Source organism: Colletotrichum godetiae (genome assembly GCF_030913485.1).
Source record: "Colletotrichum godetiae strain CBS 193.32 chromosome Unknown BDP55scaffold_47, whole genome shotgun sequence".
NCBI lineage: Eukaryota > Fungi > Ascomycota > Sordariomycetes > Glomerellales > Glomerellaceae > Colletotrichum > Colletotrichum godetiae.
The window spans coordinates 11,734-34,897 of NW_026851295.1; the positions used below are offsets into that span (position 1 = coordinate 11,734).

Genomic DNA, 23,164 nt, shown 5'->3' on the forward strand with positions numbered 1-23,164 from the left:
TCCAGACCACACAGTACGTCACCGATTACGGATACTCCACGCCCTTCCCATAACCTTGAGAACTCCACCTCGAATTGCTGGTCCATCCTGGAGAGATCCATCTCAATGCGATTCTCGACACGTGCTTTTTCCAGTTCACTCTTCGCTGTGCCATTGAAATATCGCGCAAAACATCGAGGATATGCAGGGCACTTGAACTCGATGCAAGACCTGCGCCAGCCAGGTCTTAGCCCGAGAGACATACTATGACTAATCTTGAAGCCATGAGTGCTATGGTACCCGTATCGTCTGCGCTAAACCAATGAACCTAGGCCCAGACTTGACTTTGATTCCGCTGCCGTCTACAAACACGGGAAGCCGCCGGACCCTCACCTTCGTCCTTTCGGGCGAACAACCGGACAGAACGGAAAACCTGCAGTGCCAGATTGGATCCCGCAAATGTGCAGATGGGGAACTCGGGCTGTAAAGCACCTACTCGGCGAGGCTAGGCCGGTCAAGTTGCCAACCACCCAGCCGCTCCAACAAACAGCAGAGAGACATCCGGGAAGGGTTAAACAATACGGATACGGGGAACATGCGCCGGGGAGACACCCCACCAGATCATCCACCTCTTGATCCGTCATCCGATCTGTCTCTTGACTCTCGTGTCAGTTTGCCAGTAACAGTCTACCTACCTGAACATTCCGTCTTGGGGGAGAAGAACCACAGTCTGGCGATAGCGTGACAGCCATGGAAACGCAGTCAACATGGTCAACCATCAAGGGACCTTGTCGACCCGTCCACTGCCCACGAAGATCAGTCTCCACGGCACCGCGATCCCCGGTCATTGCAAGTTTCAGCGTGCCAACAATTGCGCCGTTTGAATTTCGAGGAAGAAATTGCTGGGCTCCGCAGCCAGCCACAACGATTGAGATTGGTGCCACCCCCGCCTGCAAGACCCCGCCATCGCCTCCAATTTGGCGCGCCAGATTGGCCGTCACAAATGGAACATTGGATGGCCCCAAATGCACTCACTGCTTTGGTCTCACTGGTGGGCGTGAGCGTGGGCGAGGGCGTTGGCGTGGACGGTGGCACTCAAGGCCGAGCCAATTTCTCTCCCACATCATCATTCAGCCTGGACGTTACAGACAGACGACCCCGTTTACTTTTTCTGTTATTGCGACCGTCGCCTCATTATTCCCACCCCTCACATCAACTACCAGATATATCTCTCGCCTCCTCCCGCATTCCTCTACAACTCTTTCCTTTCGTCATTCCTCCAACTCAAAACCTACGACAGACTTGCGCTCTCCTTCACAACCTAACGACTTGATACCCCGACGGACCGCGCATCTCTCACTACTCTCCTTCTCACTACTCTACCCCCTCCACCTCCAAATTACCCCTCACCGCATCTAGTTGCGATCGACGCCAGCAAATTTCTTCACGATGGCCATTGGAACTGTCTTGGTTACCGGGTAAGCTGCTGCCTCCTATCATCCAACTGATAAGTCCAGGGAAACCCAATTGCCCGTGGCACCGTTGACACCCGCTGCCGTGGCGCTGTCCGTTGGCGCAAGTCCGAATACGGAACAAAGGCTAACCGCGCGATTTGGTGTCTTGCAGTGGTACCGGTTACATTGGCTCATTTACCTCCCTCACCCTTCTCCAGAACGGCTACGATGTGGTCATTGTCGACAGCTTGTACAACTCCTCCAAGGTTGCCGTCGACCGCATCGAGCTGCTGAGCGGCAAGCGACCCCACTTCTACCAGGTCGATGTCACCGACAAGGCCGGCCTCGACGAGGTCTTTAAGAAGCACCCCGAGATTGACAGTGTCATTCACTTCGCCGCGCTCAAGGTCAGCTCTCTTCCTCCTTTACGACGTATTCCACGAGAATAACTAACATGGTCGATTGCAGGCTGTCGGCGAGTCTGGCGAGATTCCTCTCGAATACTACCGCGTCAACGTTGCCGGCACCGTTTCCCTCCTCCAGGCCATGACGGATAACGATGTGCCCAACATTGTCTTCTCTTCCTCGGCGACCGTCTACGGTGATGCCACCCGTTTCGAGAACATGATTCCCATCCCCGAGCATTGCCCGATTGGCCCCACCAACACATACGGCCACACCAAGGCCTTTGTCGAACAGGTCATCACCGATCACATCAATGCCGAGCGCAACAAGCTGAAGAAGGCCGGCAAGTCCTACGAGCAGTTCAACGGTGCTCTTCTGAGATACTTCAACCCCTGCGGTGCCCACCCCTCTGGCCTCATGGGCGAGGACCCCCAGGGCGTCCCCTACAACCTGCTGCCTCTGCTCGGCAAGGTCGCTACCGGTGACCGCGACAAGCTCCTCGTCTTCGGCGACGGTATGTACACACAATGAAACAATGCAGAGGCCTCGCTGACCATAAGTAGACTACTCTTCAAGAGACGGTACTGCCATTCGTGACTACATCCACGTTGTCGACTTGGCCAAGGGTCACCTGAGCGCCCTTAACTACCTCCGCGAGAACAAGCCCGGTGTCAAGGCCTGGAACCTCGGTTCCGGCCGCGGCAGCACCGTCTTCGAGATGATCAAGGCCTTCAGCCACGTCGTCGGCCGCGATCTGCCCTACGACGTTGTCCCCAGACGCCAGGGCGACGTCCTCGACCTGACTGCCAACCCGTCTTTGGCCAACAAGGAGCTCAACTGGAAGACTGAGGAGACATTGGAGAAGGCCTGCGAGGATCTCTGGCGCTGGGTCAGCAACAACCCCAAGGGTTACCGCCAGGATCCTCCCCCTGAGCTCCTCGCCAACGCCAAGCCCACGAGCGGTTAAGCAAGGGGGGACGAAATGTGTCGGAGCATCAGCCATATCTTGAAAAAAGAAAAAGGAAAAGTTTGGTTGCTTATCATAGATGATGATAGAATTAGTGCTATTCGCAGCGAGAGCCATGATACGACGACCGCCATAGAGAAGATTTAATTTAAAAAGAAAAAAAAAAGTTCAAGACAATAATCCCTTATAGCGACCCCTAGTTGACCCGCTTTCAATGTTGTCACAGGGGTGCCCTCAGTTAGTCGACCTTGAGGATGAGCTTGCCCGTCGTGTTGCGGCTTTCAAGATCCTCGTGAGCCTGCTTGACGTCCTTGAGCGGGTACGCCTTGTGGATGGCCACCTCCACCTTGCCCGAGGTGATCATGTCAAACAGCTCCGTGCTGTACTTTTCCAGCTCCTCCCTGGTCGCGGTGTAGCCGTTGACAATGGGTCGCATGACCTTCAAGTTCTTGGGGCCCAGCTTGAGAATGTCGAAGGGAGGGACAGCTCCGGACTGGCCACTATGTTAGCTCTTGACGACAAGTTTGGAGACATCGTTGCGTCTCAGGGTAGAACTCACCGCGTTCCCAAAGACAACCAATCTCCCCTTCCGCGCTGCCATCTCAATATCACTGTCAAACGTAGCCTTACCAACACCATCAAAGATGACATCAACACCATGCCCGCCCGTAATCTTCTTCACCTCCTCCACCAGATCCTGCGAGCGCGAGTTGACAATATACTCTGCGCCATTCTTCTTCGCCAGAGCACACTTCTCATCGCTGCTCGTCGTACCAATCACCTTGGCCCCCACAGCCCGCAACATCTGCACAAGCTGCAATCCAACCCCGCCAGCAGCAGCGTGAACAAGAACCCAATCCCCCTTCTGCACCTCGCCCGCCTCACGGATAAAAGTCCACGCCGTAAGTCCCTGCAGCAGCGCAGCGGCGGCCTTATTCGTAGGAAGCGCGTCCGGGATGTGCAGGAGCTGCGCGGCGTTGACGGCGGAGTAGCCCGAGTACGAGCCAAAGGGGCCCATGTAGACCACCCGATCGCCCTCCTTGAAGCCGGAGACGGAAGGGTGGGATTTGACGACCGTGCCGGCGCCCTCGCGGCCGGGTGTGATGGGGAGGGGCGCGGCGTAGAGGCCGGTGCGGAAATAGGTGTCGATGTAGTTTATGCCTGCGTATTCGTTGCGGACGAGGACTTGGTTCTCGCCGAGGGCGGGCAGGGGCAGGTCGGTGTGGTGGGTCAGAACTTCTGTGCCGCCTGTGCGGGGGATTTGGATTCCCGTCATTGTTTGGGGGAGAGAGGAACCGGAGGAGGCCATTGTGAAGTGCGGGGCTGGGGAGAGGGATGTGCGATGGGTTGGTGATGGGGTGAAGGGGCGGGTTTGGTGGTGGTGAGAGTGTGCGAGGAAGGGTTGTGATGCGGTGATTTGAGTGGAGTTGGTGATTGTGGTGAGGGCGGCTGTGAGGTTGGAGCTTCTAGTGAGGATGCGGATGGATGTGGAGGGTCGCGAGATGAGGAATCGGGACATTTGCGATGGGAAAGGTGGTTAAGGGTCTCAGGTCTCTTTTCTTATTTTGGTCTGAACCTATGGGACGATGGAGGGGCGTTATTGGAATAGCTTCCGATTGCGCTTGAGGTCTCAATTGTGGTTTAGTCAGCGTTCCGATGAGGTGAGGGGCTTTCTTCTCACAAGACGTGATTGGAAATGCTTCGGCCATTCGCGCGCGGAAGCTATGAGCTTTGAGAGAGACAATGGCGGGGTTGCTTCTCGTTGTCAGGTCGGCAATGAGAGGCGGGCGGGGGACCCGGAGGCGGGGCTGCCCTTTTTCGGGTGACGGGTGAGAGGAGGGGTCGGCTTTCCGACAGAAGCCGTCATTGTGAGGTGGGTGAGTTCTTTGCCGGTCTTGGGGTGAATGAGATCAGGAGTGAGAGTGAGTGCGAAGCTCAAAGCATTGGTGGGCAATAGTGAGACTGAGAGATGGTATGGCTTCACACAACATGCTCACTCATCTCATTGCCCCAACTTCATGGTGACGCATTCAAGGACCGAGCAATGTGATGACGATGATCACTATTATTGTCATCTCGATAGATCTAGTCTTGATGTGTCTGATGGTCAATTGAGTAGGGGAAACATCGCTATGGCTTGAGAGAATGAGGCAGTTTACTTGCTTCAAAGTGGAAGCTCCCTAGCTGGCATTGAGGGGGAAACAGCAAAGGCAACTACTTAAGCGCTGTGCTCTTCGTTGGTTATGTGATGGAGAAGGGAAATTGAAGTGCAGTGTGGTTATTTTGAGCAGATGACTCGCCATAATACTGAGGTAGGTGACAAAATATGTTACTGATCAACGTAAAACTAACATTCTGAGTGTAGTTTTGAAAACCATACACACTTTAAAGATTCAAAATCTTGAGTAGACCGGACTGGTAATAAAGAGTATACGTAGATTTGCAAGATAGGTATCGAGCGGCGAATGTTTCCATCACCACTTTACACCGTAGCGGTGCTCGGGCGCTTTCACCCACGGCATGGCATTGCAAACCTTGAAAATCTGATGATGGATTGAGCGTCACCTCAACACCCTTGGCATGAACCGCTGGTCGTAGCAGCAGGGCTGGCAAGCGAAGCTGCTAGAGCAGAGATGACAGGCGCCCGGATCTGGACGATACGCGACCACTGGGCCGGTAATCGCGGCATTGTGTATCGTCGTTCATTCATGGTCGTTGGGTTGATGCGGTCCAACATGGGCTTGCTAGTGCGGATACATCATGGGGAAGAAACGAGTAGTTGGATCATTCCGTCGTCAAGCATCAAACGTTGAACCAGCATGTTCCCTCCCAAAGTCGGGGAATCTGTGAAGCTAGTCAGTTGCCAAGACTCGGATTGAGTGCGGACAGCAATGCGTCGGGGCACCCGGATGATCGCCAATCGGTTCTGCCTGGGGTTCATTTTTCTTCCCGCAGTGACATTCTAGATGTGACCATCTCAGAAGGCCCTTTCTTAATGATCTCATCCATTCTATAATAGTGCCGGTCCTGATCACTTGGCTTCTTCTTAGCATGGCACGCATGGCTATATCGAAAGCTGTCAACACATCTGTCCCAACGTGTGGGTTACATTTCCCTCTCCCCAATCGATCTTCAGACATTTCAAAAAAGGGAACATCTTGGACGCAATCGATGGCGTCTCCAACGAGGCTCAGCCCGCCTTGGCTTCTGTGTGTACCTTGGTCTATCTGCTAAGGTACGGCAGCGTAGTAGCGTGCATTCGTTTCTACGATGGAATGTTTCGGTGAGACGAATGAGCTTGCGGGAGTGTACCCCCTCGGCCATGCACGCCACGTAAGAAGGGCGGCAGAAGAACCTTCTTAGCCTTCTCTTGCGCGTGGGCTGATGCGTCCGTCGGGCGCCACACAGCAGAGGCAGTCGAGTAAAAGCCAAAGCGGGAACGCACAGCCAGGTGGCCGGAACGGTAAGGCAATTTGCAAAGTCATTTACGGATACGTACATTTTCCATCCGTTCAGCATGCTTCGTACCTTTTCTTTCATGGTGGACTGACTGGTGACCATACACTCGTTCAAGGGTCAGGGGTTGTCGCGGCGCCTGTATTCTCCCTTCTCGTCCTTCGAACAATCGGGGTTCATCTTGCCCCAGAATCTTGGAGAGTCTAGGGTGAGTTTTCAAGACTACCCGTATGGATACCTTACTCGGGCCAAACGAAGAGCCACTTGGTGACCATGCATTCCTTGGCTCTTGAGTCTTTCTGCCCTCGGCCCCGAGAGATGTTTGGAAGAAGCACATGCTACCCTTCCACTAAGTACGGAAACCATTGCCCATTGAGTTGCAGTCTGCATAGGTGTTCAAGTGAAGAAAGATGAAGCTTGGTTGGTGTTAAACGTGAGAGGTATTATATTCTCTCTGGGCAAATCTTGGCCCAAGACTTGGCCCAGGACTCGTTGTTCAAGTTGAGGTTTCGAAGACATTCGGGTACTCCAACGGACCCTTCGGTCCCCTCCGTAGCTCGACTCCATTATCTTCTCCACTCCTGTCCCGTCTCCTCCGCCTTTTCCTGCTTCTCTAACCTCCCCACTCCATACACCTCCACGCTTCGTACGGGGACCTTCAGCGGCCCAGGGATCGTCGACGTGTCCGCGTATGCCCTGCCACGTTCGCGTCGACTGCTCACCGAGCCCATTTATCTTCACCACTCACACGCGCCGGCGCAGGCGGCAGCTGTTCCCCCTGGGTCACTCAACAAGCTTAAACGAGGAATGGCCGGTCTCTCGAGGCTTGTTTGCATAACTGGCTTTGGGCGGGTAACTATTCATACTTGAACTTGTTCTGCCGTTTATCCTATACCTATGCCCTGCTGTCGAATCTCCATTTTCTTCATTGACTTATTTGCCTCTAATTGTCAATCATCTCCACTCTCAGGGGGGCAATGTCTCCAGCTATCCAAGCTTCAGTCGACTGCGATATCCCCTTTAATCATTCAGTCCGGAGCTTCATCGCGACTACAACCAAGGAAAAGGCCGACGGTATCTTTCATTAACCTGATCGACGTCACTATCCCTTGGTGTAGCTTCTTCAAGGGGCCTGCCGTCGTCCGACCTCATAAAGCCCTAGCCACACCCCTTCCTTCGACCTGTCCGCTAACCGCCTAGCCTACGGATAGGTACGCTTGTCACGCTTGTCTCCCGAGCCCCCAGTCTCACAAGGTCCCGGCCACCCTAACCGTTTTTCTATTGTGACACTCGTATCTGAAAAAGACTAGGGGACCAAAGGTGGCCAAGTCTCTCCAAGTCTCCGAGAGAGCAAAAGAAAAAAGGACGAACAGACGAAAAACTTGAACTCCACCCTGCTGAAACGCGACGCATTGTCGCCACAGGGCTTAGGACCTCGGGATACCTCAACTCAACTCAACCCGCGACCCCTGCCCTCTGCCCGTTGGACCTTCGATCTTTCTTCGCCGACGTCTTTCGTGGTGCCTCTTCGCCTCGAGTTTCTGTCCGTACACTCCCAAGGTCACCATACCCGCGTCTTCGACAACCTCTGCAGAAGGACACGGGCTACGGATAGTGTTACTGCTTGCTGCTGCTTGCTGCGGCTGGCCGTTGGGGAACTGTGCGCTCACCCTCACTTCGGCTTGCATCATTCTACCTTTCTCTCCCTCACTCTCCTTTGAGTTCAGTTCCGCGGTCAACCCGTGTGTCTGCCATCTCCCGTCTGGCCTTTTCCTGAGCGGGTTGAGAGTGCAGCTGATACGATACGAGTCGTTTTGGGCCGAACATCCGCGAACCCCAGACAGAAGCCCTTCCGAGGCCCCCAAACGAACGATCCGTCCATTCATCCAACGTCTCTTCTTCCACCACCGCCAATCGCCATTACCACCACACTTTGTATCTTTTTTATGTCAGCCTACCATCGATCCTGGATGCTTGTTCTCACCTCCTCCGTTCATGCTATCCCGCCTACCGCTGCTACCGGGCCCTAGGCCGTCTTTTCCGCCGTTCCTCTGCCGTTGAGCGTGCAACATCATCTTGGGACGAAAACGAAACTTTGCACCGCACGTCTCCTCTCTCTCTCTTTCCTCTCAGCTCACCTCACGTAGTACTCCGCCTCACTCAACTTCATTCTCACGGGAGCTACCCGCTCATAGCTCTCTCTCATTCCTTCCTCTTCCTTTCCTCCCCCCTCCCCCTTTTCTCTCGCATCATACGGCCAGCTGACCGCCGTACAACAAATCGCCAAACTGTCTCCATTCCTATCATCTCCCCCCGGCTCACCCCCGATGCCGACTCCGCCGACAGAGGATGACCGCCAGCGGCGGATCATCCAGTTTGCGGAGGAATGGGGTCTCGAGCCTCCGCCGTCGCCGACGCCCCTGACGCGGCCTTCTAGCCCCCCTAGCTTCCGGACCCCGGAGGACGACTTCAAGGCGGAGGAGCTGCTCAAGCGCAAGCAAATGTCACACGGCCGCACAGAGTCCACCACCAACCTACGGCGCGCCTTCACCGGGAAGAAGAAGTCGTGGGACTACAAGCTTGTCTTTGACACCCTCGACAAGCATGTCGCCGACCGCGGATCGCCCGGTGTGGCGGAGGCTCTCATCACACTGCTCGTCTCATCAGGCGGCGACGTCAACATGGCACAAAAGGCAAAGACGAGTATCCTGCCTCGCCGGAAAAGTCTCGACAGCTTTGGTGAACGGAGTAAGTTGTTACAGCATGCCGTCCACAATGGCCAGATCGACATGATTCAGGTCCTATTACCACACGCCGACACATTTGCCTTGGACGCCTCATTACCGGTAGCTATGCAGTCGGAAAATGTAGAGGTCGTCGAGCTTCTTCTTCGTTACGGCGCCGGTGTAGCGCATAGCCCCGAGGCTCAGGAATCGTTCCGCCAAGCGTGCGCTGCGGGTGGACAGGCAGATCTGGTGGGAATCGTTCTCCGATCTGAAGGCCGGCCACCAACTTCATGGCTCTCACAGTGCATGGTGGATGCGACCAAAGCAGGGTGTTTGGAAACGGCGCTTCAGCTGAGTCGATCCAATGCCGACGGCGATTACAACCAGGCGGAGGCGCTCAAAGTAGCAATTAGCCAGGGACGTCACGACATTGCCCTTGCGATTCTGATGGGGAACCACCCGCCGAAACGCCCGGGACTGGATGAGGCTTTCTCAAATCTCTTGGACCACCCTTCCATGAACCCAAGAGACAAGCTTGCCGTTGCTGAATTGTTACTATGCGCTGGCACAGACGGCGATGCACCCGCCATGGCACTCATCCACGCAGCAGCAGCAGAATTCCAAGACATGGTCAGTCTTTTGGTGAAGTACGGGGTCTCAATAGAGTATCAGGACGCAATGGCTATCCGGAAAGCCATTCAGAATGGACGGGTAGACGTCGCGCACATCATCCTTACCGGCACCGCAGAACTCAGCGCAACGCATGCCTCAGAGTGCGTCGAGCTAATACCGAAAAACATGGGCGTAGAGAGTCGTCGGTTACTGTTAGATCTACTACTACGGAGAGGGGCAAACGGGACTGCGCTACACGACATGCTCATTGAGGCGGCGGAGGCCGGCGATGTTGACTCGGCAAAGCTGCTTCTCACAGCAGTCTTCCCGGGAGGCCGACCCATTGCCGAACATGACGTGAAGAAAGGACCAAGATCAATGGTGTATGACCGCCACCAGACGGCATCTGTCGACCACAAGGGCGGCCTGGCTCTGCAGATCGCGGTCATGAGGAGTGATGCTGCGATGGCGAAGGAGCTCCTCATGAGCAAGCCATCCAGCGAAACGTTGGCTCAGATCTTCCCTCTCACCAAGACATTATCACGGAAAAACAGGTATCGCATGGTGGAATGCTTTCTCACAAGCGGTCTTGCTGGGCCCATTGTTCACGACGCGCTACAAGAAGCAATCGACGAGGAGCCACCACATCGCGACGAGGACCTGATCGGACTCTTCCTCAAGTACAACACCGACATCAACACGAACGAGGGTTCGGCACTGGTCGCTGCCGTATCGCAAAAGGACGTGAGGTTACTCAACGCGCTTCTCAAGAAGAACGTAACACCACATACTGCCGCCGGTGTATTGCCCAGGATCATTGCGACCCAAGACCCCAAGGCGAGGTTGGATATGGCAACATTGTTGTTGACGTCGGTGCCGGACTTGGACCCGGTCAAGGTCTCTCAGGCAATGCTCAACGCGTTGAACTACCGGCCAGCTGATCTGAAGCTTCTGCAAGTGTTATTGGTGCAAGGCCATGCCGATGTCAACGTCGACAACGGCATTGCCATGGCTTCTGGTAAGTCATCGTTAGCTCAGGGGAGTGGAAGGAAGTGCTAACTGTTCGTGATAGCAATCCACAGCCATGATCCACCGGTTCTAGAGACGCTGCTGATGCACGGCAAACCTTTACACGCGACAGTCAGCAGGGCCGTCAGCGAGTTTGGACAACTAATCTTCTCAGACACCAAGGCTGCGAAGCTGGAGATTCTCTTGCAAAAGACCAAAGACAGAGCTCCCTTCAACGACGTTCTCGTGAAGGAGGTCCACGCTCTGCTTCAAACCCTCCCCGAGCATCGTCAACTATCCATCGTTAAGGTCCTTCTCAGTGCCGGTGCGGACGTCAACTCTCACAACGCCGCCGCTCTTTGCCACGCCGTAGCCGCGAGCGACACTCAAATCACCGACCTCCTCTTCGCGGCCCGCCCGAACCCAGCGTCGCTTGCATCGGCCCTACCCCACGCTCTGCGGATCGCTGACCCGATGGACCGTCTCGAGTTCTCGGAGAAACTTCTGGAAGCTGGCGCGCCGAGTGCCGAGGCGAACCGGGCTCTCGGGTTCGCCATCAACACGTACACGAACGATATACCGCTGCTCCGAACCCTCTCTGCCAAAGCTAACACGAGCGATGGAGAAGCTCTGGTCTCGGCCGTGAAGAAGGAGCGCCCTGATATCGTTCAATTGGTCTTAGCTCAAAAGCACCCGCTCCCCGTGCTCAATGATGCATTTGCCGAGGCGGCTCTGTTATCAAATCGAGAAGCAAGAGCTGCGATTTGCGAGGTCTTGCTGCAGCATGGCGCATCAGGCACCGTACTTTCAGATGCCCTACTTGCGGCAGCGGCGGACGGCGATCTGATCTTGGGCAATCTCCTTGTCAGCCACGGGGCGCAGATTGACGAGGATGCCATCGTGGAAGCATGTCGCTCAGGCGCTGCCGATGTACTCAACATGCTCCTTAGCGGCACCACGACACCCAAGCGATCGACGATTGAAAGGGGCTTCCAAGCCGCCACTGAAGTCGGCAACCTCAAGACGCGAGCCGCCATCCTCGAACCTCTCCTAGTCCACGGCGTAGAAGGAGAAGCACTCGACGCGCAGCTCGCCTCCGCGGTCCGGTTCGGCGAAGAAGGCGACGACCTAGTCAAGATCCTACTGGAAGCCGGCGCGGACCCGAACCACAACAAGGGCGAAGCCATCTGGGCGGCCACAAGGAGTGCCTACCTGAGCAGTCTGAAAATGATGCTCGGGCTGGTCGACCTCGGGTCGCGGCTAGTGAGTAAACCATCGAGCGCTTCGCTAAGATCCATTGCCTCCGCCAAATCCCATGCTTCATTAAAGGGGTCTAACAAAAGGAAGCAACACAAGCCCTCGCACGCCACGCTTAATAGGGCATTGAGGGCTGCTTGGAAACTTAGCCGTGAACCCCGTGCCGCCGCGATCGATATGTTGTTCCGAGCCGGTTTGCCCGTTTCCGACGACCTACACGTAGTACTGAATAACGCGATCAACGAAGAGGAGCTCGACCTCAAGATCATCCGGTCTCTGCTTCGATATGGTGCTTCGCCAATCGCGAACGACTGCCAGACCCTAGTCGATGCCACGAGGAGAGCCCTGGTGAAGCCGCTGGCGTTCATGCTCGAGTCCAAAATCTTGTCAGCAGATCTCAATCTAGCTATTAGAGAAGGATTCACCAGAGAGAACACGGACGCTTGGTTCTCAGAAGCCGGCTTCACCATCCTACACAGCTTCCTGAAAAAGGGAGCTCACGGCGACGGTCTCAGCTCTGTCCTCACCCAGGTCGTCGATCTGCCATTAACCGAGAGCGAGCCCGACAGCCTAGCACTCGCCAATGGCTTCGTCGACATCCTCTTAGATCATAAAGTCGACGTGAACTACGCCGACGGCAAGCTGCTGCAATCTGCCGCCGCTGCCTGCAACTCGTTCTTGGTCAAGAGGCTACTAGAGAAGAAGCCCAACACCGAGTCCATATCCCGATCATTTTACCGCATCTTTGATAACCCGGCCTCGGAAGACGACGCCCTGGAACTAATTACAATGTTTACTGAATACGCTGACGGGGAGACGAGACTGGACGTCATGTACACGCCGCCGGACTCGTTGCCCCTGATGTTTCTTGCTTTGCAGCAGCACCCACGCTCAATCCGGATTACCAAGGCCCTCCTGGACGCTGGATACTACTACGATCAGATGATGCCTTGCAAGATCATGGAAGACCTTGACGAAGAACCTATTACGCTTATGATGTGGGCACTGCTTCAGCCTCAGAAGAAGGTTAGCAGTGGCATCGTGCAGATGCTGATCGAAACCGGCGCCAAGGTCAACTTCGAATCACGGATTTCTCAATCTACGCCACTCATGTTATCCATTCGAAATCGTCGACCCGACGTTGTCAAGATGCTACTATTGGAAGGCGCGGAAGTGGACGTGTGCGACATCAAGGGAAACACACCACTTACACTGTCAACTGAAGTTGGAGGGGATACCGCCATCAAGATGATGTCCAACCTGTTAGCAGCTGGAGCCTCACGCAACGACGGGTCTCTTCACAACTCTGCCCGCGAGCTGAACCTCTCGGCCTGCCAGGTTCTGGTACAATACGGACACGAGCCCGATTTCCCAAGTACTCTTCACGGAGGCCGCAGTGCGTTGGGAGAACTCGCTCGGCATTGCGCGGACAGCGGTGAACTCACTGCCGCGCGACAAAAGCTGATGGAAAGAGTCATCAACTTCCTCATCGAGGCCGGCTCCGACACCACCTTGAGATCAGAGGGCAAGTCGATTCTGCTTCTCGCATTAGAGTCCCGGGACGCCCTCGTTACCTGTAGGACGCTCCTCAAAGCGGGCATGTGGAAGTATATCAACAAGAAGTTCAACCACTACTCGGACGGCAAGATGACCTACTCCCCAACAATGTATGTCATGCACGTCCTCCCCAAATCAGACCAGCAAGACGCCCTCATCAAACTCCTCCGCGCCAACCGCGCCGAGGACGTCTACTACGCCAACATGGGGCCCCAGCCCGAAGGCGCCGTCGGTATGCCCGAGGACATTGAAGCCCAAGAACGCACCCGCCGTGCCCGCCTCGACCGCATCAACCTCGAGCAGGAAGACCACGCCCTCTCCATCGCGCGGAATCGCGAGCTAGCGACAGTACAGGCGCAAATCTACTCTGCGCAAGCGGAACTCGAGGACTCACGACGGCAGCGCGTGGTGCAGGACGAGCTGGTGGCGCTCAACGAGCGCGCACGCATTGAGGAGGACCACTTCGTTGCCGCGATGCGTCGCAAGCGCAACGAGCGCAGCGCGGACCTGGAGCACCAGGCCGCGCTGACGGAGGCGAGCATCACGCGGGCGCGGGCCGTGGAGCTGGCCGAGTCGGACCTGACGATGGCGAGACAGAGCATGATGCTCGAGTGGGAGAAACAGATTGCGACGGAGAAGGTCGACCAAGCCAAGACGCTGAGCGCGATTCGCGTCGCGGAGAGGGAGGACGTGGATCGTCTGGACAGGGAGCAGGAGGAGAGGTTCCGGGCGCGGTTGGCGGAGCAGAGGAGGCTTGTTGATGGGCAGACGAACCTTGCGAGCCAGCTTACCAACGCGGGGGTTAATGGGAGGAGGCAGATTGGGTACATCACAGGGGAGATTAGAGATTAATCGAGGGTGGGGGATGGATCTTGGAGCTTGGCCGCTTCCATACCTTCGAAATATGGAGGTTCCGGGCGCGTGTGATGAGCGTGCTTGTCGGTGGGCACAGTCACAATTTCGACTTACAACTGTGACTGGCAAAGTACTGTGATATTTCTGGCAACTGGCTTTCCGCAGAACAAAAAAGTTAGAGGGGAATACGGATTGGACAGGAAACGGCGTTTGATGGTTTTCCCATACTTCTACGGGACGGGCGCATAGGTGGGAATCCAAATGGGGCTCTCTCTTGATTCAACATGGGATTCATTCTGAGAATTTGAACGCATTGAAGCGAGTTAATGAAAAATACTATTTTCAGGTTCATGGGCCCGTATGTTGAAGGAGTTCACGACCTTTGAGGCTGTGAAGACTGATAGACTTGGACTTGGACGGATACAGAGTGGACAAGACTCGCAATTGTCCCAAAAGGTGCCTAGCTTGCGAATTGTGTCCTGGCCCCCTCCAAGACCCTGTTGCCTCTTTCGGCCCCTTTGCTACGAACGGAGTGAACTCCCGATGCTTGGTGTGTAGACGTCAGCTGGGGGTGGGCCAGACACTGGGCAAGGGGGAAAGAATACTGCGCAGGAAACAGGAGCCAGAGTGCCAGGCGATTTCGACGAACGGGGAGTTCTGGATCAGAGGCGGTGGCAGAGGCGCGAGACGAAAATGGAGTCGGGTGCCATCCGATATGGATCCCCCATCACAACTCCCGGGTCTTGGCTTCTTTCTTCAACGCCGATCGTCGGATTTTCTGTCAGGGTCGCTGGCGAGATGGGGGCCGTGATACCGTAACACGCATCGGTGGAAAGGGTGTGTGGGAGGAACTTGAGGGAGGGAACCAGTCAGCGTTTTCAATTCGCGTGTCTTTGTCTCGCTCGTCGTGGAGAATGTTTAAAAAGGCTCATGGTTGTAGTTTGGGCGGAATTCAGAGCAAGCCGGTGTCTTGCATCCTGCGACTTTGATGATCCTTTCAGTGGAGAACCTGGGACATTATTCTTCAACGGGTTGTGGATTCAAGAATACATTCTTCGCACGACAGAGTGGGAATCGATCAGGACCGTTGAACCACCGATATATCACCCACGGACTTGGAGACGCCAGTCTCTAACATGGCCACTGCAGCGGGGGCGGTTGACATGGCGATCACCTCACGGTATCTGGACGGAACCTGCGCCGCTGCGATGCTGCGGATGTAACTGTAGGATGCAGGATGGGGGCATTGTTAGGACATTTTATTCAGAGGCTGCATGGGAATAATGGTACCCTACCTGGTCGTTGCTCGGGCCTCCTTTTTTCTGGATCACGGACTGGGGGCGCGAAAGAAAGTAATGACTTACTCGTGGGTTTGCCTCCCGGTTTCCAAGTGACGCTGGTCTCTGCAACTGTTCTGACTGGCCAATTCAATCACGGAAGAATCAATGTGCCTGGAGGCATATGGAGCGTCGGGGAATGATGGTATCAAATGGGCAGTGACTACCGATGTTCCGAGTCAACATTAATCAACAATGCAGGTATCTGTATGCAGCATGCTGACTACCCTAGGCTTGATGGGTCGCCTGTGGTATCCATGTGGACACACGCGTCAGTACTGAGAAGTTGAGATGTAGAAACGGAAAACAGAGCTTGGACCTAGAGTTCTCGATCACAACGACGGATGAACTGTATGTTCGTGGCTTAAGGTATCACGTCAAGGGGGGGAAGGGTCAAAGGGGAGGAGTGTTGGTCCACGAGGTGAGCAGAATATCCAAAGCCCTCGCGGTCAAAGCTCCAGACTGAGTTCGAAAGGGAAACGTTCCACGACGTTGATGAGGATAGCAAGAGACCCTGTCCAATCCGGAAGACGACTTCGGAATGGAGGCTTTGGATATCTTCAAAGTTTGAATAAATGGTGTCCTGGCTGTCTCCAATGCTGCGCACGGCGCTTCGGACACTATCCGCGGGGGCCCTACTCCCGACAAACCGGCACAAGGTTCCGATTTCTTGCTTCCGTAGCGGGCGCGTAGTTCATCGGGAGTTTCTCAATGGGAGCCGGAGCCCCGATTTCACGTTTCTCAGTGGGATGCCCGGAATCAAGTAGTATGTCTAGACTCTACATACAGTAACAGAGTTGAGCTAGCTATCCAAGAGCGATATGCTGTTTCGCTAAAAGTCAGGATCTCTCGAGCCAGGCTTCCCACCTTTCATGTCTCGCATCATCGATCTTCAACCAGGCAATCCCCACCACCCAGTGGAGTTGGCCAACGCAGGGGTGCATACTCAACTTTTTGCCAACTCCACTGATACAGCACCTGTACTCCGTACCTTGGAATGATGAGATGTCTCCATCGTCCATTCCGCGGGCGTTTTTAATTTGTATCCAGGGGAAATCCCAACTCTTGAAAGGCACCAGGAGGTTCTTGTCATGTTCCATGATCGCCCAAGTCGCCCACTTTCCGCTATGATTCGGCTCGGGTTGCACAAGACCGGAACAACGAGCTCAGTTGCCTGCCGTTGACCTCTCCTCGCCAAAGCTTCTTTGAAGAAGCTAGACTCTTTTGTCTCGTAGCTTCGTTTGGATGGCACAGTTCGCGTGTAACAACGTGCTTTTAGACTTAAACTAGATAGCCTCCAGAGGGCTGACGCCGTTTTTGTCATCAGATTTCCCACTTGGCGCGCTCGGCAAATTTGTTTCGTCGTTTTGCTCTCTCAAACTAGCCGCCTCGTTTTTCATGAACATTTGGCACGGGCACGATCTCGTCATCAGAGACACGACGCTTTTGCCGCCGGGCCGGTGCTTGACATGGCGTAAGCACCTAGAATTTTGATTGCAATTTGCGACAAACCTGTGTTGACAGCTGTCAGGGAAAGTTTTATCCACTGTAACTTGAGTCAAGCGCTCGGAGAATTACTGCTCCAATTTAAGCCCAGTGTACACACAACCTGCACCCCAATACTGCAACGATTCATGAAGAAGTGGTCGTCACTGGTTAGATAGGCTCTTGATGTCAGGTACGAGACGCCGTGATCCGGATAATGCATGTTTTTGGGGGACTTCAGAGAGGAGTCTGATAGAAAGATGTCCGAGCACACCGGGGATCTCGATATTGGTCTGATTTACGGCGGGGACCAACACGCCAAGTCTCGAGATTGCAGCGGCAATCAGGGTACAGGAAGCTCGTGCTCCATTAATTGTCTCCGTTACCACAAGAGTGGCTGTTAGAATTGCGAGCTCATCGAACAATGCTGACCACCGGCAATAGTTCGCTCTCAGCAGGCAGACGTTGATAACTTACCTAGATATAGTGATTGCACGACATACCTCAGGTCAGCCGGCAATTAAAACTACATCTCAAGATGGTGGGAATTGAGAAATCGACCACTAAGGTCGAACCTCGCAACTTACATGTAGAGGCTCACGAAAGTCTCAACGTCTAGAATACTTGAACCTTCACTTCCGCATCGGCCGGCAAATCTTCCCCTCCTTCATGTCGTCTCGTTGCAACGCGAAACCTACATTACAGTCCACGTGGGTGATTTGGATCGAGGTCTGTGTGCTGATATCACCTCACTAGGACCTGCCAATCACCTGAGGACATCACTTGTCATGATCTGAATCGTTACACAAAGACATGGTGCGGCGATGCGGCTTCCTTTTTCAAAACGGGAACCGTGGGATGCGTCCGCGATAGCCGGCTGAGATCTTGCTTTCGGTCTTAAGACGGCGGACTTATAGGCCATTTGAAGCCAGTGATGGTGGCTTATAAGGCTTGGGAGGCAGAATATCTCCGCCACTATTAAGGCATTTAAACCGAGAGTTATAACCGTTTCGGGGACGTGACTCGCTGCGATTGAGCAGACAAGACAGTAGCCGATGCGAGCGCAACCTCGTCGTGACTGGCGAGAGTGATGTGAGGATTGGGGATGCATTGAATAATGCGACTTGACGTGTCTTGGCTTGACAGGACACTACTATTGCCTCATTGGCGAGTTGGGACGACTCGATGGCAGCTTGGCTTCGTCACATAGGAGGGGTTTTGTTTTTGTCACAATCGTCGCACGAAGCGCTTCTTAGTTCTTAATTCTTTCTGTTAATCGCCAGTCAGTGTTTAAGAAAAGAGAAAAGCTTACGGCGCAAAAATTCGCTGAAACACACGGTTCGCCCCCAATGATGTGCGCTACACTGACTCGAGCTCTCGTCGCAGAGCAAGGAACCGGGATGTTGGCGCCTCTCACTTCAGCAACGCCAACGCGGAATCTCGACATCGTGGGGTTGCAATCTCCTCTTTTTCCTTTCTCTTCCTTTCCAGGCTTCAGCGTTGTAGATGTGCGTGTCACCGATCACAGGCTTTGCCCCAGTACTTATTCTTTTCCCCGGCGGCAAACCCGTGGCGCATCGGGGAGAAAGACGTGCCTCGTGGGATGTCTCGCCATGTTTCGCTGTTTCGAGGTTAGGCGCCTCACAGGCGCGCTCTGCATGTCTTAGTTGCATGTGAGACCAGGTTTTGGACCTGGATGCAATGCTTGCACATGGTTGATCGTACTCCAGAAGGGGAACTAGTCTGCAACTCTGGCGCAAAAGAAAAGGTGTGAAATGGTGACAACGTGGCTGTCCAAGCTCCTGCAGGTTGTGAAGACTGGATTTTGGAATGACCTGGGACTTACAGCCTCCACCTGCCTGCCGGGGCCAACTGTTTCTCTGGCCCTTGAAGACTCATTCGGACGACGACCGGGAACATGGGACGACGACTCGAGGAGGCGGTTTGCGAACGTCGCTCTTGGTGAGAACTAGTTCAACTAGGGGGAGGGTTGGGGTTGTATTCGCACGGACGCCTACAAGCAGGACCAGACAGAGAGATCAGCACGGCATCGTGGGCCGCCGGGGCTTGAGAGTCACAGAGCGAACATGATGCTTGTCCAGCTTTGTTCGCCCACCAAAAACAGTTGTGCAAGTCTTTGTTGTTGCAATCTTCCTGGCGTAGTGGGAAAAGGGGGGCATGGTTTCGACTGTGGAGTGGAAGGGAACATGAGAGACAGGACCCTTTTCCAAGTCTACGCCTTGCCTTCCCCGGTCTTATCTGTGCATGCGGCATATGTCAAAGTGGGCACGACGAAGAGACGATGGCCCAGGCCCATTTTCTCATTCCTGTGAGCAGAATATATTACCGCGTCCGTGGAACGGGTCAAATCGTTCTAGAGTCGATTTCTCTTTTTGGAACCTGGCGTTTATCTTTTCTTTTCACCCTTCTTCCCACAATCTCGAGATATGAATGGAGCTTGCTTCGATTCTGACATCTCATTCGCTTCCATTTTGACGTCTTGCCTTGGCTAGGTGGTGGTCTAGCCCTTTTTACGTCAATCTCAACCTAAGCTAATGTCTGGTTTGCGTCCGTGGTGATAGCCATGGACGGAGCAACTATTCATGCGCTGTATGGAACGGCCGACAACTCGGGCGAGCCGCAGCCCTTGGTGAACAAGCCCTCTACTATTCTGGGCGTTGTCATCGCTTTTGCGGTAAGGTCCTAGCTATCTGAAAGCATATCAAAGGAAACTGCCACTGACGATATTTCCTAGATTGTCTCATGGATGTGCGTCGCCTTCCGGATGTACGTGCGGGCCAAATTGGTCCAGTCATTAGGGTGGGATGATTGCTTCGTGATATTGTCGCTGGTGCGTAGCGTCGTTTAACCTCTTTCAATGACGAATAAAGTCTCACACGATTTCAACATAGTTAACCACAACGACTGGATCCGTGGGAATCTGCGTTGGTAAGACCACTCAATTTCTACTTGTCTCTTCATTGTGAAACTAATGTTTCGGTGCATAGCTACCAAGTATGGAATGGGAAGACATATCTATACCCTCTCTGCGATAGAGATTCAGAACTACCTCCGAGTACGAAATGAACCAGCCAATAGTCGCCAATAACCTCGATATGCTAACAAAGACCGCCTCTCTTAGACTTTCTATGTCGCAAACGCATCCTACCAAATGTCAACCGCCTTTATCAAAATCTCTCTCCTATTTCAGTACCTCCGAATATTCGACCGACCATCCTTCATACGATCGCTCTGCATCTACCTGATTGTCTTCATCAGCCTATGGGCCACCGCCTACTCGTTCTTGGGATGGGTCCCCTGCGTGCCGGTTGCGGCTTACTGGAACTGGCTCATCCCGGCCAAGCGCTGGGCTTACGGCTCGCTCAACTCCGACATTTTCTCGGGGACGTACGAGAGCCATTCTTCAGTCAACTTCGTACTGGATGTTCTTGTCCTCGCCATTCCGGTTCCCCTCTACTTCAGACCTCAGCAGTCGCTTAAGTCAAAGTTGAGACTGCTTGCGCTGCTGGTCATTGGCATTGCGTACGTCTTGACCCCGATTATTCACCTATGGAGACACCTTTCTCTTGAAATCTCAAGAAAACTAACACAGGTTGCAGAGTCAACGGCGTCTCTGTCGTCCGAGTATACTCTATCATCCAGCATCGATCCGCCACGCGCCCCACCCTGGACCCCATGTGGTACGGCCCCCTCAGCATCGTTCTATCCGCCGTCGAAGTCGACCTGGCCATGATAGCCAGCAGCGTCCCGATATTCTGGCCCGTATTGCGGCAGCGATTCCCCGGTATCTTCGTCACCAAGGAGGTTGAGGTTACGAGGGAGGTCCGGAGACTGGAGAGCGTGGAGCTCGAGGACGACATGGAGATGGAGCCGGATCGGCGGTCGCGGGTCGGCAGCGAAGCGAGTCTTCGGCAAGAGAATGTAAATCAAGGAGGAGGGGCGGGCGGGCGATACATGGACGAATTCATCGCGAACCAGGTTGACCCACTGAGGAAGGCCAAAAGTACAGTCACAGAGGTCAAGGCCGGTGAGGAGGTTCAGGGGAGCTGGTGGCAGAAGGGTCGGTTTGGGTGATGAACGTGAGGGGACTGCAGGCTTTGCTCATGGCAGATTGGTTACACGCCAGCTTGTTCGGAATGAAAACAGTAACATCCACAGGGACTCAGAGAGGATCCAACGCTGGCGGTATGATGTGGCTTCCATCCTACTTGGTTTGATCCATTCTCCTTCGGTGACTTTGCGGGCGCGTCCCTTGGCCAAGAGTGGCTGCGTGACTTGGGATGAAAGAAATCCCATTAGGTGTTCTTGGCGTATTTTGGCGCTCCTGGTCTCTGATGGGGGCGGATAATTCAGTGGACAGAAGGATCTATGAGAGAATCTTTCAGTCATGTCATATACGGTCCGTTGGGTTTGACAGTACCTATTCCGTGTACTCAGGTATGGCAGATGGGGGAGTCCGGCCGTGTTACACCACAAGTCCAAATGATCTATTTCCCCACCTTGTCAACAGCGTGGAGCGTTCGGCCTGTGGCTTTCAAGTCATGAGGTTACCCGTACGACTGAGCTTGAGCAAACAGCTGTAGGACGAGCAGTGTATCACGCAAAGTTTCGAACAGAAGAATTCTTGTTAAGAAATGAAGTAAATTACGTCAAGTCTGCTACCAGTCTAAGTCTAAGCAGCTAGTGAAAGTTGATGCTAGAGCCTGAGCTCGTTGTATCTAAATTTGGGCCCCTCGCGCGTTGCGGTACGCCATTTCTTCCAAATTTCAAATTGCGCGATTGTAGCCAGAACGACCGTCAGTATTGATATCAGTGGCCTTACCGCGCTTGTTGTAACCTGAGCGCCCATCGGTACCAACGGCCGAGGATTCCTCCCGCTTGTTATATCCAGATCGCCCATCAGTGGTGGCGTCAGCGACTTCCTCGCGACGGGCGATACCGGAAGCTCTTTCTTCCACTCCGTTATAACCAGAGCGACCGTCCTCTTCCTCTCGCTTGTTGTATCCTGACCGTCCATCAGTGGTGACGTCTGAGGTCCCTTCGCGACGGTTATAGCCAGAACGACCATCTTCCACGCTGTTGTATCCTGAGCGGCCGTCCGTCTCTTCACGACGGTTGTAACCAGATCGACCATCAGTTGTAGCGTCAACTACCTCTTCGCGCTTGTTGTATCCAGACCGTCCATCGGCGGTGGCGTCTGAGACTTCTTGGCGACGGTTGTACCCCGAGCGCCCATCAGTTGTAATAGCAGAGACTTGCTCACGCTTATTATATCCGGAGCGCCCATCAGTAGTAGATGTCAGCTCCTCTCCACGTCTGTTATATCCGGACCGTCCGTCGGAAGTCGCATCAGTAGCCTGTTCGCGGCGGTTGTAACCAGAACGACCATCAGTGGTAACATCTGACGTCTCCTTGCCGTTGCGTCGGTTATACCCAGAGCGGCCATCGGTCTTGATAGCGGTCTCTTCTTCGCGCTTGTTGTATCCGGATCTACCATCTGTGGTCACGACTAAGTCTTCACTGCGGCGATTATATCCGGAACGTCCATCGGTACCAACAGTGGGCTCTTCGTTACGACGGTTATACCCAGAGCGCCCATCTGTAGAGATAGCCGTGTCTTCCTGCGGGGGACTGACGTCTCGGATTCGGAGTGTAGCGATATTGGTTGCTCCGTGAGCTTGACGTTCACAGCTCCTGCCTTTTTCTGTGATCTGGTGTAAAGTCAGCGCCATGAAGTTGCTAAACTGGAGGGATAATGCAAGTCCAGAGGTCTTGGGAAGGGCTACATGGCACTTACTGCTGACAAAATGGTTTCGCCTTTAAGGAAAGACAAAACTAAGATGCTGGCATAGAGAGCAACTATGAGGATACGTCCAGCTGGGCGCCGGACAGGACGAGCATTGGGAATAGGCCCATGGCTCGGCAGGATGGTGTCTTGTTTCATTTTGATTAAGGATTTCAGCAAATTATGCTTGGTGAGGGTAGCAAAGCTCGCTATGCAGGATGCAGTATGAATGAGATAGACAAGGCGCGATAAAGACACTT

At 54.1% G+C, this 23,164-nt stretch overlaps 6 protein-coding genes across 6 annotated transcripts; 4 read left to right on the forward strand and 2 right to left on the reverse strand.

Moving 5' to 3' along the window:
- The first annotated feature begins 486 nt into the window (after nucleotides 1-486).
- BDP55DRAFT_293631 (uncharacterized protein) lies at nucleotides 487-1,878 on the forward strand. The gene is made up of 2 exons (XM_060566563.1): nucleotides 487-1,457; nucleotides 1,606-1,878. Exon 1 carries the CDS (start codon nucleotides 730-732, stop codon nucleotides 1,396-1,398), a length of 669 nt encoding a protein of 222 aa, XP_060425369.1. The 5' UTR covers nucleotides 487-729; the 3' UTR covers nucleotides 1,399-1,457; nucleotides 1,606-1,878.
- Nucleotides 1,819-2,970, forward strand: BDP55DRAFT_675996 (uncharacterized protein). Its single transcript, XM_060575779.1, has 2 exons — nucleotides 1,819-2,352; nucleotides 2,402-2,970. Exons 1-2 carry the CDS (start codon nucleotides 1,980-1,982, stop codon nucleotides 2,803-2,805), a joined length of 777 nt encoding a protein of 258 aa, XP_060425370.1. The 5' UTR covers nucleotides 1,819-1,979; the 3' UTR covers nucleotides 2,806-2,970.
- BDP55DRAFT_675998 (uncharacterized protein) lies at nucleotides 2,971-4,572 on the reverse strand. Its single transcript, XM_060575780.1, has 2 exons — nucleotides 3,365-4,572; nucleotides 2,971-3,298 (listed from the first exon to the last, which is right to left on the reverse strand). Exons 1-2 carry the CDS (start codon nucleotides 4,322-4,324, stop codon nucleotides 3,044-3,046), a joined length of 1,215 nt encoding a protein of 404 aa, XP_060425371.1. The 5' UTR covers nucleotides 4,325-4,572; the 3' UTR covers nucleotides 2,971-3,043.
- A 4,016-nt stretch (nucleotides 4,573-8,588) lies between these two features.
- On the forward strand, nucleotides 8,589-14,273 carry BDP55DRAFT_732237 (uncharacterized protein; the record flags this gene model as incomplete). Its single annotated transcript, XM_060579924.1, has 2 exons — nucleotides 8,589-10,617; nucleotides 10,672-14,273. 2 exons carry the CDS (start codon nucleotides 8,589-8,591, stop codon nucleotides 14,271-14,273), a joined length of 5,631 nt encoding a protein of 1,876 aa, XP_060425372.1.
- A 5,409-nt stretch (nucleotides 14,274-19,682) lies between these two features.
- Nucleotides 19,683-21,193, forward strand: BDP55DRAFT_732238 (uncharacterized protein; the record flags this gene model as incomplete). Its single annotated transcript, XM_060579925.1, has 6 exons — nucleotides 19,683-19,793; nucleotides 19,854-19,949; nucleotides 20,011-20,047; nucleotides 20,107-20,174; nucleotides 20,241-20,641; nucleotides 20,719-21,193. 6 exons carry the CDS (start codon nucleotides 19,683-19,685, stop codon nucleotides 21,191-21,193), a joined length of 1,188 nt encoding a protein of 395 aa, XP_060425373.1.
- A 547-nt stretch (nucleotides 21,194-21,740) lies between these two features.
- BDP55DRAFT_676011 (uncharacterized protein) lies at nucleotides 21,741-22,939 on the reverse strand. The gene has a single exon (XM_060575781.1). It carries the CDS (start codon nucleotides 22,849-22,851, stop codon nucleotides 21,886-21,888), a length of 966 nt encoding a protein of 321 aa, XP_060425374.1. The 5' UTR covers nucleotides 22,852-22,939; the 3' UTR covers nucleotides 21,741-21,885.
- Nucleotides 22,940-23,164: the final 225 nt, after the last annotated feature.